Genomic DNA, 15,072 nt, shown 5'->3' with positions numbered 1-15,072 from the left:
TCCCTTGGATTTAAGATTTGCTCCCACTGAACCTGTCTTTCGCCGCAAACTGACGATGTGGTTGTTCTCCTCTGAATTTCAGTCGTTAGCGCCGGGACACCCCCTCGGGGGTAGCCGAGCGCTTTATAAATCTCTTAAATAAATAAATAAATAAAAACTGAGTTTTCTCCTTCCTCCACACCACTTCTCTACCAAAATGATGCAATATTCTCCACCTATCCAAAATTGGTAAACTGAAGATATTACAGCCATCATTTTCCAGGATTACTGCACATGTGCTATTAATACCCACTTACCTATGTTGACAGTGAGGAAGCAGTGGTAAAACCCTTCCAGTGACAACAAGACTTCACATTGTATATCATTCCACTAGCAATAATAATTTAGTTGCCACTGAACCTATAGGTTTTATGACAACCCAGCGCCTATCCTCATATTTCTTTGACATCACCTGGGATATTATGACATTGATCTTTTACAAAAATGATTTAACACAATATTGATTTTATGTGGGTAATACGGTTTCTTCTCTTTATATGTGTAAATACTTCACCATAGCATGATTGATAGGAGCATTAAGATTGGTTCTTTGTTAATCCATGCTTTTGCATAGATCTTTTTGAACGGAGGAGCCTTCAATATGTCTGGGTTGACAGCACAGCAGTCAAAAAGACCTTTTGCCTACAATATACTTGGAGTAGGAATTGGGTCTGCCCTTTTCAACCAATGTTTTTTTTACCATCCTCTTACAGCAATTGGCATGAAGATAGTGTCTTGTCCAATCACATCTTAGTTCAGACCAGAAGGATATTTCGGTCTTGCATAATGTTATTGGATCGGAGTATGTCCTCTTGCTGTCCATTGTGATAACTGAGGGACGATTATACATCTCAGCTTGTGCTGCACACTCACTGTGAGGCTGCACACTTGCTTCAGCCAATCCACTACCCACAGGCTGCCATTAGGCCAACACCACCCTTCCTCCGCTCATAGAGGGCATAAGGTAATTTTCAGGCACAACCAGTCGCAAGGAGAGCCAAACCGCATTAATTAAGGCTTTAGAGGTTGGAACTGCTGTTTATGGTGTTCTCCTGTGCTGTGAGTCACACTAGATGTACCACGTCCCTTTCTCTGAGAAGTATTACGTATTCTACACTGCAAAAACAAGAAAAGCTGGCATGTGGTGGACTGTAGGATACCCAATTTCTTTTTTTTTAACAAATAGATTAATACTACACGTATGTGTGAAATCAGCTGTGTGCATTTAGCAGTATTCGCTTGAGCACAATTCAAACAAGCCTGTTTCTATGCATGCATTTTATCTATATATACTGCAATTGCCTCAAGGGACTTCAGGGTTTGTGTGAAACTGTGTTGTTGTGTTATAAATGTGTGTTGTGCCGCCCTGCAAAAAGGAGTAGAAAGCCCCCTGCTGTTTACACTGGAGCATCTTTATCTAGACATGTGTTTCCCTTTTGTGTTCATTTCCTGATCTTCCTTGTATTTAGGATTACAGAGCAGCCCTGCCAAGTGTCCCTCATGTGGGGCTAGACTAACACTCGGATAATTGCTTGAATTAACACAAGATACACAGAATGCTAATGCAATCGGCACCTTGAGCAGACAGTGTCTTCATTATGCGTTCTTTGCAGCCTTAACCACTTTACTTGTGTCCCACTCTCTGCCTCTAGTTGTCACAGGCAACCAACAGGGAGAGTGTGTGGGGTCATGTGCTGATGGTCCTGCCCCCGAGTGTGCATAGAATACGGACTTAATCTGAGGTTTACTTTCTTCTTCTGGCAAGCACTCTGATTTCTGCTGCCACTGTGGGATGCCTGCCTCCTTGAGAGACCTTTCATGCTGCTTTCTCAGGTCTGTGGGGTCTGTGAGGTCAGAGGTCAGAGTCACAGTAGGTCTGGCAGGCAGAATCCAAGACACGCACCCTAAAGCTGGTGAGATGCGCTCTACACCACTGAACGCCTCTGCCTCCCTGTATCAGCATCGTCCTACCATGGTCACAACTACCAGCAGCTCAAAGATGGCATCTTGAGGTAATGATGTTGCACCATGGTTGACTGTGTGCCTAACTGCCCAGTGTTGCATCAAATGACCCACAACTCGGAGGAAATCCAAGCCTTCACCCTGATAAGAGTGATAGCTCAGCACGCTCTACGCGTCTGGATACGGATGGTGGTTTCAGCAGGAGGTCAGAGCCGCTGTCTCAGCGCGTGACAGGAGTATGTCATGGCCAGACCAGGACGTCCTAAGTTACACCAGCCACGCACATAAAATAACAAGATGTGAAGAGGAAGGATATTTAAGAAGGCAACATACAACATTGAAGAAGAGGCGTAGGCCACAGAACACGGTTCTTGCAAATTCTGAGTCTGTGGAGGGCTGTGGGGAAAGGAGAAATCACCGGAGGTGTCTTTCGAACACAATATTTTTCAATATTGGGTTTGACGATTGAAACTGTGGGAAATGAAGACACCAATTTTGGAAAAACATACCACACTTTCTGTTTCTCTGTTTTAAGGGCAAGGTTGACGCCTCAGTCACACCCCTTCAACTCTGGGTGTATTTTTAGGTCTAGCAGACCTAGCGTTGCAGCGCGAATGCGCTGCTAACTCTGCGAGGCATATTGTAGTAGGGTAGGTTTTTAGAAGTGGAGTTGAACCACCACCCATCTTTCTTTTTGGCTAGCATCATCGTTTATGGTAAACGCTGGATTTTGATTGACAATGAGGCTTCTTTGTTACCGCCCTGTCTCCTTTTAAGAACTCCCATCTGGTCTGGATCGTTTACTTGCGGCGTTACATGGTCTCCTTCATTAGTCAATAGGCACTATGTTTTTTCTGTTGCCTTTGGCAAGGGCGGCCGTGTGTCTATTTTTGCATCGCGCTAAAGTGAAAGCATGATGCAAATATAAACAAGTGGCTGCCTTTGCGCAATGGCGACAAGTTATTTATGTTTGCAGCATGGTCGCTTTCAGTTTAGCGGCCGCGCTTGTTTTTCTAATTATTAACTTTTTTTCATGTTAACGGCACACGTGCTTTACCTTTAGCCATGTTAAGCTAAAGCGTGGGTGCCGCAATTGTGTTAAAAAGTAAAGAAATAGATTTTTTGTATTTCTTTACATATGCAGCAATCGCGGCACCCGTGCTTTACTTTAACATCGTTAAAAGTAAGGCACAGGTGCCGAGATTGCTGCAAAAGTAAAGAAATAGAAAAAAAGAGTGGGCCAGCATTTTTTTTCTATTTGTTTACTCCATGCTTGTTCTGACTAGGAGAGAGAGTTACATCCAGTGGGATGGGTTGTGCCAGACGAACAATCTAGTGATGGTCTCGGAACAGAGGGTATAAGAGACACTCATGCAAACCAGTGAGGGCGGCCAGCTCACAGACAAGTAGGAGCGCCCTTGCCGAGGGCCAGAACATTAGTGGCCCTCATTATACCACGAGGTTAAAGGTGTAGCCGATAGGCATTTCAAGTGAGCATGTAATAGTTGCCACCCGGAGCCAAGTATAATGCAGTGGCAGTGAATTTCTGCAGCGCATATACACAGCTGAGCCACTCAAGGAAGCATGGAGTAGGTAGCATTTTGGGTGCAGTCACAGTAGTGAGGCACCAGTAGTTTCAATAAGCCAGTTTAATTGGTTGGACAATCAACAGTGTTTCATTAAAGTATTCCAGTAATCTGGTAGTGTCGCAAGGGCTCTCCCTAGGTCGCCTAAACATATTTTACATGTCCAAGAGTGCTGCATTGCAAGCATGAATGGTGACAATCGTATTTCAGAGTAGCGTTGTCACTAACGATTGGTCACCAGAATGCTGCTCACGCACATTTCCCAGTTATAAGTAATCCCTCAGTGAGTTACAGAAGAGGCTTTTCGGGAACAGAGAGCACAGCACTGAGCAGGGAACAGTGTTCCTTTCATTCCCAAGCCGTAGCATACGAGGGCCAGAATAGTTGGAGAACCAATGACTCACCGTGTTGATATGGACTGACTGTTTCCCATCATTCGCAAGGTGTGACCCTATGCAAACCATTCAGTGGCTAAATTGGAAGCTTTTTCTAGGACGGGCAGTATCCAAGAGCAATTGCATTAATGGACCTAGATGCATAGGATGATGGGATTTGGTAGGACTGCCTATACAAAGTACCAAAGGACATTCAAGCCTCAGGGGGCAGCCCGCCATTACCAGACTGTCAGCAAAACATATTTCTAATAGTTTTTCACTGTGCGCACAGGCAAGCGCTTGAGCAGCATATTCTTACAGGACAGAAATTTACTCAATGATGCATCGGGTGCAAGGGGGTCGTAGCAGGAAGTTATGTTGCTGTGATCAACAACTAAGGCAATGCAGCGTCTATGTATTTTGCGGGTTTCCATCAAGAACTCATGGTGGGTATAGAGCAATAGGTCTCGCATTTACACGAGTTTGAGCTATTGACATTGCAAATAACAATGACTTTTATTTTTGTTTTAAAAACATAAATAAAGGGCATTGTCATTTACAATGCCAATAACTTAAACTTGCGTAACTGCGAGACCTATTGCATTGCAAATGCTTTATTCTAATGGGTTATTGAGCTATCAGATATCAGTGTTGGGGGCCATGTTAATGTTATGTGCACCCTGCTGGGAACCAACTGCTGGCCTTTACTGAATGTTATTTCTAAGGATACACACCTCATGGTTGGTATTCTGAGTGAAAAAGGAACAGAGGAAGTAGTTCGAGAACTTGTGGGTTGTTCAGGAGTGGTTCAAAGGTTTCCAGAGCATTTAAAGGGGTGATTTTTAAAACTCATGTCACATAAACGTGCATGAACATAGCCGTGATTTTCTGCTTGTGATAAAGTGTCACTCAAAATCTCATACGTGTTGCACTGAAATACTAGACATACACAGGTTGAAAACCCAGAAATGGCAAATGTAAGCATCCCGGCAGTTATAACACAGCAAGTAAATATTGTGGCTTCTGCAAAACCACCCACTTAATATTCTTAAAAAAATATTTATACACTTTTAAACACGCTTTAACTATAGCTGTAAGTGTCCTTACAGCCTTAGTGCCACAAGCCTTGTCTCGAATGTCCGTAACCTCACAGTATGGGTGTGCCCAAGTTGGTGTTCTTTGGCGTGCCCTCTAGCTTCATGCCTGTTCATGTCTGTGTTGTCTTAGTGTGTGCATGTACGATTGTATGCCGCTTGGTCTGTATGTTCGGATTCTTCAATGTAAAAGGGTCTGGGAGGATTCAGTGATGTATGAACAGACATGAGCCATGCCCAGTCTTAATGCGCCATTGACCTGGCTTTAATGCGCTATTGCTAGCAGGCAAAAGTCATATGCTATTGCATGCAAACACAGGCATGCACAAATGTTGTTTCCTTGCGCTGGCATTTTAAAACCAGTCCTAATGGTTTTGCCAATGCCTATTTTTTTATCCTGGACTCCTTGTATCCTTGAACCACAAATCTTGCACAACAAACACTAGGTGACCATCTTCCTTGCACACTGGCTGGTGTCGCAATGATATGAGGTCTGGTTGTTGGGGTAAACACTCTGTTTTAAACAGCAGATACGTGCAGCGCTCATAGAAAAATTGCCCAATAAAGGCTACTTAATCGCAGAACTTTTTTACTACTTACATGTCCAGGCTGCTGCCTCGTCAGAGGTTGATTGGTAGGGTCCTGCAACAGCTGCCACTCGGACGGTGTACTGAGTTCCAGGTTTTAGTCCTTCTACTTCTACGTCAGTTACGTTTCCTCCAATGGACATATTTTTTTCTAGTACGCCACTCTCTGCACTGTAAAGTATCACCTCATAGGACTGCCGCTCTCCGGCCGCTTTCGTCCATACTGCTTGTAACGTTGTGGCGTTCCAAGAACTCTTGAGGCTTATGTTGGAAGGTGCCAAAGGGTCTGCAAAGTTAAACACAGGTTTTAAAGACTTACTTTACTAGATCAAGGTCGAGAATACCCAAGAGTCTTCCAGGTTATGCCCAGGGTGATTAGAATTATGAGATTCTGCAGCCATTGCGTTTTTCGACTAATAATAGATTTGCCGTATTCACTACATATTCCATCATCTGCGGCATACTCATGAAGATATTAAGAAAAAAAATGTTTCTAGCGCAAATGGATCCAAAGTTACTAAAAAAGTGGTAACATGGGTCACAGTGGAAAACCCATCGCTAAGTTTAACTGAACATATTTTAGGTTGCTTATTTCTGTATTTGGCTGTTAAACTGGTACAACTGCGCAACATCATTGGCCAGACAGTATTACTATGTGTAAAAATTACAAATGAATGGAATAATACTATCAGAAAATATGCTGCACCATGCCGCATAATTTGCCTTTTGTTGCCGCATAATTTAGTCAGCCCGAAGGTAGAATTTGGTACTCTCCTGCCGCACATTTCCAGTGGCCCTGGTTATGCCTTACACTAAATCAGCCATCCAACCAAAAACGGAGAGCAGATTGCTGAATAATCATAAGTTCCACAAAAAGCTCAGATGCTAGACCACTCACCACAGTCATATTTCCACTAACTGGGAACACAACACATTTCCTCTTTTTCCCTTCTCTGTCACCTCAGGTATGGCCTGTGCCTGAATGCTTGATGTTGACGAAAGCATTTCGATCTAATTCCATAAGATGGAAAAAGGCCAACACCTTTCAGCTCTCGATGCAAATGTGCTTTCTGCTTCTTCAGATATTTCCCAGGCCTTTCAAGTGAAGAATTTGAAATATCGGATTGTGAAAAAGCCTCAAGCCATGTCTTTAATAACTTTGTATTCAGCCAAATGATGTCTTGGCAACATTCACACAATTGTTGCACTGTCCCTTCTCACAGGATGCAATCTAAGTAAGCGAGATTCCACGCTGGGCATACAATGGACCATTCACTCCCCTGCTGTGTCTCTTCTGACATAGCGACCTCAGATCCATTCGTGCTTTCTATATCTTCTCTGTGGAGGCCTCGACCTCTAGCTGTTCCTATAACTCTCACTCACTTACTGCTTCTAAATTGAGTTGCATGTCTGCATAAGTACCATGACATCGATGAATTCCATTCCTAAGTGACTGCATACAGGACACAGCTCTGAAATGTAATTAGCAGAAAACAAGCTCCATTGTTTTTGAGTTGTCAGAAGAGCCTTCCCAAACACGGTACACATCATGTCTCTAACCGAGGCAAATCCAGACAATCTGTCGAGAGATGCACAGCCCAGTCAACTCTATCCTTTGAGGTCAGCTACTGTCGCCCTCCTTGGGTTTTTGGAGTGACTCTGGAGTTTTTGAAGATTAACAGCTAGATTCATCATTGTTAAATTGGCTCGCAAAGGGCCAGATTCTGAGAATCTGGCCCTTTGCGAGTGCAATTTTTGCATTTGGGATTCATCATCCCAAATGCAAAAATCGCTAATTGCGAAATCGCATATTTGCGAGGAATTGCATTTAAGGAATCTCTATTTGAGATTCCTTAAATGCAATTCATTAACCATTTTCTATTTGCGAATTCGCTATTTCTGGCCGCTATTTATCACGAAGTCAGACTTCGTGGTAAATAGCGAAAACTCAGAAAAATGCACTTTAGTGCATTGTTCTAAGTGGTATGTTACACACACACATGTCCTTTGGACATGTGTGTGCGCGACATCTGGCTACATCTACATTTCAGGGGTGCTACAGGGTGTCCTTTGGACACCCCTGGCACCCTTGAAATCGCATCCTTATTTGCGGTTAGCAATTTGCTAATCGCAAATAAGAAAGCTGTAGGAATCGCAATAAAAATTGGGATTGTTAAATGAATCCCGTTTTGAGAGTCTGTAATAGCGATTCCTTAATAATCGCTATTACAGACTCGCAAAAGGGGACTTTGATGAATCTAGGGGTTAGTGACTGGTGGAACCGGGTTCATACTCATAGAATCAGATTTTTACTCTCGCCCGCACTGCTCAGCATATAAATTACTCTCACCTGAAGCCTCTTTGAAGCAATTTCATACACATTATAAGTTGACCGGACTTTGGTACCGTGATAGCGGGGGTCAGGATCTATGCCAGCAACTGGTATCTCTGCAACAAAGTCTGGCCATTGTGAGTTTTTTCTCCCCAGAAACTGAGAATAACTCCTCGGACCCAGAGATACAGGGCAGCTATTCCCATTTTCAGCAAAAAAAGTGGGAGTGCAGGAGGCACGTGGGGTCAAGGGAGAATGTGTAGGGCATGCATGAGTCTGTCCTGTGGGAACATAGCCTGCTGCCTCCAGACTTATTCAGGCGGTGGCCAGGGTTGGCCAATGCCACTGCCAACAGTCCCGGTCATGCAGCAACATTAGCAGGCCCAGTACCTCCAGAATGATCTAATCTGAAGTTTTCAGATTAGATCATTCCAGGCGTGGACACACTTGGAATGTTCACCATGAGTTGCTGCTTCAAATGAAATGCCCCAACCCCTAATGAGGGCCTTGTAGTACCATCACAGAAAAGGGGGCAGGTGTAAAAAATACTTTTGCCTGCTTTTTGGCTTCATGAACCTGTGACCACAATTCTCTATAGACTTAGTCACAGGTACAAACCTGCCACGGAGAGGCGCACTAATAGTGCGCCACATATGAGGTGGCGCACAGATTTTAGGTGCCATTTGGATATGGGCACACAAATCCTTGGAACCTCTCAGTCTCTCCCAGCCTCTACCACCCTTCCAACCTTTCCTGGGTGGATTAGATTTCTTCTTATGATATTTGTAATGTGCTCACTGTCTACCAAGCCGGGACCACACTCACTGCAGAACATGCCCTGCCTTCTACGTGGCACTAAAGAACATCCCATTTACCTCCATTTGGCCAGCTTCTTCCTGGCCATCTGTCCCACACCGAGGCTTATACGAAAGGGAAGGTAGAAGAGTATGCAACGCTGCTTCTGAAGGTAACCTGTTAAATGCATTTAGAGCATGATTGGAAGTCCGTTAATGTTTGTCCTTGGAGCAAGTGTAAAAATACCTCACTCTTATCAGCAAACAACGTAAATAATATTGTACTCCAAGTGACAGAAACACTGCCAGCTCACCAAGCAGCTGTTTGACACCATTTAGTAATACAGTTGAACCTTCCCAAACACTCTGTGGGCAGGGAGAAGCCGTGCTTAAGATCCAAAGAGAGCTGAGGGCTAAGACCAGGCTTGTAAATCCCTCCATTGCTCCATCATTGTCCGAGGTGTCCTCACTGATCAACGCATGATATTGTAAAGTTTGTCTCCTTCTTTTACACTAAAAAGACCATCTGGTAAATGCTAGCAGGCATTTCTCTTGCCTAGATGATATTGTAGTGTAGTTCCTATTATCCCAATAGGCTCTGCGCATTGGAATAATACCTTCAATAGTATAGGCCTAGACCAGACGTTAACTAGGTCTACTACTGTCGATATTAGACTTAAAGTTTTGGGTTTGCCAGCTAGCTCAGAGTTCACTAGAAACTTTCTCGAATAGGCAAGGAGGAGTTGAACCTCCCTGGATAGACAAGAAGGGATTTAGTTTCTGACAACCATAGAACATGACAACTTTGCTCTCCCCTAATCAAGAGTGTATCTCTAGAGTCGTGTGAAAACAAAAGGCAATTTATTTTACTCAGTCAGTACGTGCATTCTTAGTCTCACCAGATTGTAGAGAAAAGGAAGAGACGGGCGTGTTCAATAAAAGATGGTATTTATTGATCAGTCTCTTTTCTCATACAAGAGAAATGGATCGATATTATTGCAATACTTATGGTTAAGTAAAGTGCATACAATAAAAGCAGAAGTATAAAATAATACTGTAAAAACATTTATATGGTTTCTAAGCCATATGAAGGTTTAAAATGAATAAAATAGATACATACACATATACATTTGACTAATCGTACTCAACTGGTGTTTCTAACTACGCCTACCCCAATGTACCTAACCTAAGCCTAATATGTGGGTGGGAATAGAAAGTAGCAGTTTAAGTTAAGTTTGTTTTGCCAAGTGACTGACTCAAGAATTCTCTGCGAGGGGTTATTCAGTTCTGTACCTGGAATTTAGGATGAATGAGGGATGGTATCTCTCGTCTCTGGTCTCGATATTCCAGGCTGCCTGCGAGGGCTACCCGGAAGCGCCGGAGCTGGATTTCTCGGCAGGAGAAAGGCAGCGTGTCGTTCTCAGCGCGTCAGGAAGGCGGGGCTGCGCCAGCGGGGTCTGCTCTGCTCTGGGCTTCGGCAAGTCTGGCTGCTCCGATCTCGTCACCACCGCGTGTGTTTGCATAGGGAAATATCGGTAATATTTATACCTTTAAGGTGCCGAGATTGACGTAAGGATGGACATAGATACGTCAATAAGGATGTCATACGACCTGGTCGTTAGCACATTCTTTTGCTGAAGTTCTCGGTGAAATCAAAACAATGGCCGCAGGGTTTTTCCCAGGTTGTCATAGGTTTGATTTGTTTTGAGAACTCCGTATGCCTTATCAGGGGCTGGAGGAATATCGCTTGTCTAATTAGATGGCAAGCGTTATGACCTAATCAGATAACACGTTCCTGTGCCGTAGTGTGGCTTAATCAGATAACGGTTTCTGCATCATGGGGGTTTCTGCATCATGGGATGGCTGCTAGTTAACTTGTTAACCAGAATAGGGTCAGGAATAGGGGGATCGATACAGAACCTATAGGAATACATCACAATATGTGGCCTGGACATTTTTGAAAGAATGTCTTCAAGAGTGCCACATTGATCCTACTGCTAAATCAGAGTACACATGTCTCTCTATTAACTGGTGTGGTCTCTGTGACCCTAAAAGAGCTAAAATTAACTCTGTTCTGGAGAAAACTTCAGTAGCTTTTGAGGATACAAGCACCTCTTTTTCCGTTTCTGAATTATGGTACTGATCCAAGCTGCTGCAAATGGCTATGGCAATGCAAAGGAAAAGGTACAATCAAGTTAAACGCCTATCAACCTGTCATGAGGATATAGTGGGGAACCGAGTCTGATCGCTCTTTTCTAGGTGCATGTCTGATGAAGAGGACATCGAAGACCATGGCCTAGTACAGCTCTTGGCAGTGTGCGACTTTGCCAAACTCAGTATCCTTTTGCAGCCAAGCACCAAGCCTGACATAGAAGGAACCACATTGTGTTGAGTTATATCTTTTTAAAGGGCATATAGTAACAACAAAAATTCAGATCATGTACTGCAAAACTGAAGGATACTTCAAGTGTCTGCTCTTTCGCTGTTGATCTTTAACATATACCTGTTCCCTCTTACAATCCTGATTATACAGTTTGTCTGTTCTACATTTACACAAATTATCGAGGCACACCTCAGGCAATGGTACTAGGAAATGTAACAATTGTGTTTTTGCCATCCAAGGTTGCTTGGATAAAAAATATTCAATATGGAAAATATTGCTGTACTACCTAGGGCATCTCTCCCTCATAGTGTGCAATCTACACAGGTATTGAGGCAGTTACGACTAGGCTACACCAGTAACTTGTACCTAGTTCTACCAACAAATGTCCTCAATAGGCTCCAGAATGTGAAGATCGAGACTGTGAGGTGCCTCAGCAAGGGCATCTGATGTGAACTTCGGTCTCTTGTACCGGCTGTCTTGCACTGGTGTCCTGTACACAAAAGAGTTTAGATCAAGGAACAATGCATAGAGCAAGGAGCCTTATACACATCCTCCTTTTCAAATTGAGATGTTTCTGCCTTATCACTCATAGAGATCCCACCCCATAGCCATTCCTCTCTTCATGCCGATTCCCTGATTCCAACCTATAATCCTGGTTGGAAGGCGCTTTACAGCCCTCGAACCCTCCTTTGTCTGGGAATTTAGTTCTAACTAAGACAGTCCCAGGAGAAGGAAGTGGTAGAAGTGATGGGTGAGCTGGTCTTGTCATACTGTTTTGGTAGAATCCAGGACCAACCGGCCCTTCTACCACACTCTGGAATATTCTTATCGGGCTGAAGACATGGCTGCTTCCAGAGCTAGATCGGCTGTCACAATCCAACCATGCAGGTCCATGGCTTCCTGCAATGCAGAGCTGGTTCAATCATGTTTGCCAGGGCTGATTTTAATTTCCAACCCGACGGAGGGCACACCCATCATCCGTCATCTATTTAGCTCCCCCCCAAAAAAGATATTGCAAATCATCTTAGGGTAACTCCACCAACAGGTGTCGGTCTGCATTGATTCTGGTGCTCACTATTTCACAATCACTGTACTGTCCATAAACGGTAAAACAAAGAAAACACTTGTATAATCTTAAAAAACAACAATAAACCACAGTCTAATTCACATGCGATTCCATTCCCTCACCAAAGTCCTCTACCAAAGGACCATGTTCTACTCACATGTCCAGTCAGTGGCGTTTAGTCCAGGTGTCCCATAGGGTCCAGATACGGCGGTGATCACGAGGCAGTACTGGGTTCCGGGGGTCAGATCTTGAAATGTGTGCTCATGGACACCGCGCTCGGCTGAGACAGCCTGGGTCACTGCTTGTGAGACCACGCTGTGCAGGTTGAGGTAGAACCAGGCAGCTCCGAAGGCGTTGTCCCAGGCTGCAACCAAACTGGAACTGGAACCAGGATTGTGCAGTGTCACTTTCGAAGGAGGCAAAGGACCTAGTCAGAGGAAAAAAAGTGTCTGTGAATGAAGAGAGGAAGAAATGGGTTCCTTGCCCCCTGCTCTGCCTCTCTTGGAAGCCATACGTCAGCCAGACGATGTACACACCACCAAAGGACAGCCGTTTCCTACGGGGAGGTTAGTTATTTGTTTTTATATTACTGTTCTGCTGCCACTGTTTTTCAGCTTTGCAGCAATGCAAATGACAAATGTAGCAATTGTCTTACCTAATGATACAGGTTTATTCTACCCTGGAAGGATGAACAGCCTAGGTGACTCAGCCGGAATTCATCACGTTCACCTGTATGGTGCACAAAGAACTCAGATTGCGACAGACCTCCTGTTTGTCTGCACAATATTTACATTTTACAATGTCCTTTCAAAATGTGAGGCTCCCTAACACTGCCTGGAATGATTTAGGTTTTAGGGAAAAGTGTATCTGAAGGCCAATGCACTCCATAAATTAAGCACGGATCTTTCTCGCTGACACTATGAAAACCCTTTTCCCCAAGATTCTTAACCTCGGAAGGTGCGATTTTTTTTATTCATAAAAATGTACTTGAGAGGAGAGCTCAGCAATTTAGATTAGAGGGTAGAATATCGCTAACCGAGCCCAAGGGTGGCCATCTACATGACAACTGGCAACTATCATTTAACTTAACAGACTATTTCTGTGTGCACTGGCGATTTCCTACACACAAAATTAAAGACCCCTGCTTCAGTAAATAGAATGCTTATGTCAGGGCTGGGGTGAGAAGAGCATCCCTTTGACATCCGATGAGCTTCTGCCGGGACAGAGGAGACACTCCCATGAGCGGACAGTGAGAGCTGAACCTCCAGGGCCCAGAAGCACAGGGTGAGCTCTGAGAAGAGTCTCACTGGAGGCACAAGTGAGGAGGCTGGTAAACCTCCTCTGCCTGCTCGGTAGAAATAATTATATGCCAAGCATAAAACACCTCATGGAAATCACAGCATTGTTACCATGCCAACCATGACTCGTTAAAGCACATGCGATGTTTAACAGAATGCATTTATTTGGGTATAAAAAAACACACCCTTCTTGATAATCAGAGCATTCTGGGACAGAGCAAGACTGGGAAACAGTGTAAGGTACTACTTGCAGGGAGTGTCTCTGTGAGCCTAGCATCCCCAGAAGGGGGAGGGGCAAACGGTGCAGTTTTCCCCGGCTTCGCCCTTTGAATAGGTCCAATGCAGCATGCTATGTACAAAGTCGTCTGCCATTTTTACAGCATATGTCACAGACTCACAGTAATCATAGCCCGCGCTATGAAACAGGCTGTGCCCACTTGATAAGTAGTCACACTCATAGGTGATTGGGAGTGGGCACCGCACTCACCTAGCCTTTGAAACCACACGCCCAACACCCAAAGATCTCTTGCCTCGTTGCCAGTACAAATAGAGCAGTGTGAGAGAGGCGATGGTAGATGGGACCCATGATTCTCTGTAGCCCCACCTGTGGTGCATCTTATCTGGAAGAGCTGTGCTGCAGAGGCTGGGGAGAACACCTCTTAGCTTGTCCAAGGCCACCTGCCCTGCTGCAAGTGTCTCTGGCTGCAACTTTACTTATAGGTGAGGTACGGCATATTACATTCAAGAAAAATGGATTTTGGATTGTTTCACTTTAGCGCATAAAAGTATATCACTGCACTGAGTGGCATCTATTAGAATCGGTGAACTACATTCCTTCTGTCCTGACACTGTTATTAAGGACTCAAGAGGCAAGACAGTTGTCTTATACTTCCTACATGGGCTTTATTGTTATAGATGGAGCAACATTATGGTCTACTAAACCATATACACATGATATTTTTGTACAGTGTGCATCTTGGACTGATTTGTTTCAAGGTGTTCTCAAACATGATGATCATGGAAAAGGAGGCACAGTGAAGAAGAGTAAGTGCCTAGGGTCACACTCTTTGGTCCAGCTGGAATGCCAGGATTGAAATCATGTTTCCTGATTACACATTGTGAAATTCAGTCACTGGATGGGGAACACATTATTCACCCCTTCTGATATGATGTCGATTTTATTAGTGACCCAAGAGACAAGTCTGTTGTCTTGTGCCTCCTAAAGATGGCCATTTGTTATAAATGGAGTGCCATTCTGGTGTAGTAAACCATATAACACGAGGTTCTTGTACAGTGCACATCCTAAACTGAATTGATTCACGGTGCTCTCAGATCTGATGACAACAGTAAAGGAAGCATATTCGTAGAAAAGCCATTGTTCAGGGCCACACAGTTTGGTCAAGCTGGGACTGAAACCAGGTTCTCTGGGTCAGGGGCCCTCAATTTGTTTTCACTCTGAACTGCACCAACGTTTCTGACAATGCCCTTAAATGCAGCACATCTACCTAATATACGATATTGAAGAGGTAGAGGAAAGGATATGGGACAATAGATAAC

At 44.1% G+C, this 15,072-nt stretch overlaps 1 protein-coding gene across 2 annotated transcripts in view; it reads right to left on the bottom strand.

Moving 5' to 3' along the window:
* Positions 1 to 15,072, bottom strand: part of LOC144755356 (receptor-type tyrosine-protein phosphatase V-like) — a 704,907-nt gene that overhangs the window by 371,267 nt on the left and 318,568 nt on the right. For both annotated transcript variants that reach the window (XM_078644168.1, XM_078644167.1), the window contains 2 exons: positions 12,375 to 12,644; positions 5,656 to 5,928 (listed from right to left, as the gene is read on the bottom strand). In XM_078644168.1, coding sequence (XP_078500294.1) covers positions 5,656 to 5,928; positions 12,375 to 12,644 — 543 coding nt within the window. The remainder of the gene's footprint in view (positions 1 to 5,655; positions 5,929 to 12,374; positions 12,645 to 15,072) is intronic.

This window comes from Lissotriton helveticus, chromosome 5_1 (assembly GCF_964261635.1).
Source record: "Lissotriton helveticus chromosome 5_1, aLisHel1.1, whole genome shotgun sequence".
In the NCBI taxonomy this organism is placed as follows: domain Eukaryota; kingdom Metazoa; phylum Chordata; class Amphibia; order Caudata; family Salamandridae; genus Lissotriton; species Lissotriton helveticus.
Note: the sequence above shows the minus strand (reverse complement) of the source record. Positions and strands in the feature narration are given on the sequence as shown.